The sequence below is a fragment of the Monodon monoceros genome, unplaced genomic scaffold, assembly GCF_005190385.1.
Source record: "Monodon monoceros isolate NGI ecotype Baffin Bay Population unplaced genomic scaffold, NGI_Narwhal_1 Super_Scaffold_12, whole genome shotgun sequence".
Taxonomy (NCBI): domain Eukaryota; kingdom Metazoa; phylum Chordata; class Mammalia; order Artiodactyla; family Monodontidae; genus Monodon; species Monodon monoceros.
Genome location: NW_021703768.1, coordinates 169,491,891 through 169,494,058, shown reverse-complemented (window position 1 = coordinate 169,494,058; position 2,168 = coordinate 169,491,891). Strand labels below are relative to the sequence as shown.

At 51.7% G+C, this 2,168-nt stretch overlaps 1 protein-coding gene across 1 annotated transcript; it reads left to right on the top strand.

The window, feature by feature from the left end:
• The first annotated feature begins 461 nt into the window (after positions 1-461).
• On the top strand, positions 462-1,532 carry LOC114892239 (olfactory receptor 1I1). Its single transcript, XM_029216892.1, is given in 6 exon segments — positions 462-721; positions 723-1,026; positions 1,029-1,248; positions 1,251-1,376; positions 1,379-1,462; positions 1,465-1,532. Coding segments are annotated over 6 exon segments (1,062 nt in total).
• The last annotated feature ends 636 nt before the right edge of the window (positions 1,533-2,168 follow it).

Here is a 2,168-nt window from a genome sequence, read left to right as displayed (position 1 = left end):
GAAGGAAGGAAGGAAGGAAGGAAGGAAGGAAGGAAGGAAGGAAGGAAAGGAGGAAGGAAGAAGGAAGGAAGGAAGGAGGAAGGAAGAAGGAAGGAAGGAAGGAGGAAGGAAGGAAGGAAGGAGGAAGGAAGAAAGGAAGGAGGAAGGAAGGAAGGAGGAAGGAAGGAAGGAGGAAGGAAGGAAGGAGGACGGAAGGAAGGAAAGAAGGAAGGAAGAAGGAAGGAAGGAGGAAGGAAGGAAGGAAGGAGGAAGGAAGGAAGGAAGGAAGGAGGAAGGAGGAAGGACATGGATGGTTTTGTGTGGGGAAACAGAAATCCACAGAAGGGAGCTGTAAGGATTCCATGGGTTTTCACAGAACCTGCAGGTCTGTAGGGAGCTGAGACTGGAACTCCATCTCTGACTCCCAGCTTTATGTTGCTTCCCTCTCCCCTTTTATCTTTCACAGTAGACACAGACTGTCCATGGAACCAGAAAACTGAACAGCAGTCTCAGAATTCCTCCTCCTGGGACTCTCGGAAAAGTCAGAGCATCAGATCTTCCTCTGGGCTGTCGCTCTCATGTACCTGGTCACCGTCTTTGGAAACCTGCTCATCGTCCTGGCCAACATCACAGACACCCACCTCCACACACCCGTGTACTTCTTCCTCTCCAACCTGTCCCTGGTCGACATCTTCTTGTCTTCCACCACTGTCCCCAAGATGCTGGTGAACCTCTGGACTCAGCCAAGCCATGCCCTTTGTATGCCTTGCCCAGATGTATGCCTTCCACCTGTTCGGGACCACAGACAGCTTCCTCCTGGCCATGATGGCCATTGATAGGTTCATGGCAATTGTCCACCCTCTGTGCTACTTGGCCATCATGAGCCCCCGTGTGTGGGGGCTGCTGGTGGGGGCGCCGTGGCTGATCACCAACCTCCAGTCCCTTGTGCAAACCTGCCTCATGGCTCAACTGACCTTCTGTGTCGGCTCTGAAATCCCCCACTTCTTCTGCGACCTCATACCCCTGCCGAAGCTCTCCGGCTCAGACACACACACACCAACGAGCCGGTGATCTTTCCTTTCGGCATCATCTTGGGCACCAGCTCCCTTGCGTGCATCCTCTTCTCTTATACTTCCATTTTCCAAGCAGTCTTCAAGATCCTTTCTGCTCGGGTCAAATGGAAAGCCTTCTCCACTTGCAGCTCACACCTCACCGTGGTGTCACTATACTACGGCACCATCTTCACTGTGTACCTGCAGCCTGCATCTCCCGCTCCTCCCAGAAGGACAAGGCGGCTGCTCTGCTGTGTGGGGTGGTCATCCCCATGCTGAATCCCTTTATCTACAGCCTAAGGAACAAGGACATGAAGGCAGCCCTGAGGAAGCTGGTCGGCAAAGTAGCCCTAGGGCAGAATAGTTGTTCGGCACCTACCATGTTCCAGGCCCACTGTTCAGTGCCTGGGACACAGGGATACATCCTATCTCTGCCCTCGAGGCATTCAGAGTCTGGTGGGGGTTAGAGACCTGTCAATAGATAATCACAGAGCAACTTAGTAGATGTGTCATATGAGATGAACGAAGTGCTACCGGAAGGGAATGTGCATTTTCCCCATGGTTTATCTTCCCCCAAAGATCAGAGTAGCAGAGAAGACTTTGGAGTAACCTTAAATTTTCTGGAGTATCAGGCTTATAGTGTTGCTACATGGATAATCCTAGTGGAATAAAAGATTAGCTACACTCATTTTAATATTGATAAAGACAATGTGTATTGGCCACATGTATTACATCACTGTGCTTCCTAAGTGACTTGGGGGAGGACTTTGAGAGGATCTGTTGAGACTAGCTCACTTGCTCTTGGATTCAGCAGCCACCAGCCTCAGTCTCACAGGGGGCCTTGTGGTCCTGACTTTGCATGGGGACAATTGGCATAAAAAAGCCACCCCATTCCCCGGATTGGGACATAGGAGAGGCTGGCACTTGGATCATGGGTATTGTGATTCAACAGCCTGGCACTGGACCCTGGAGTCTGCATCCTTAACAAGCTCTCCAGGTGGTCCTGAAGCAGGGAGTGGGCAGAGCACAGTGGGAGGACACTGGCCCTGGATTAGCTCCAGAGTCCGTGTATTTCCTGTGATGTCCATCACCTGACTCCAAACCCAATACGATTCTACCAGTGCTATCAGCAACCAG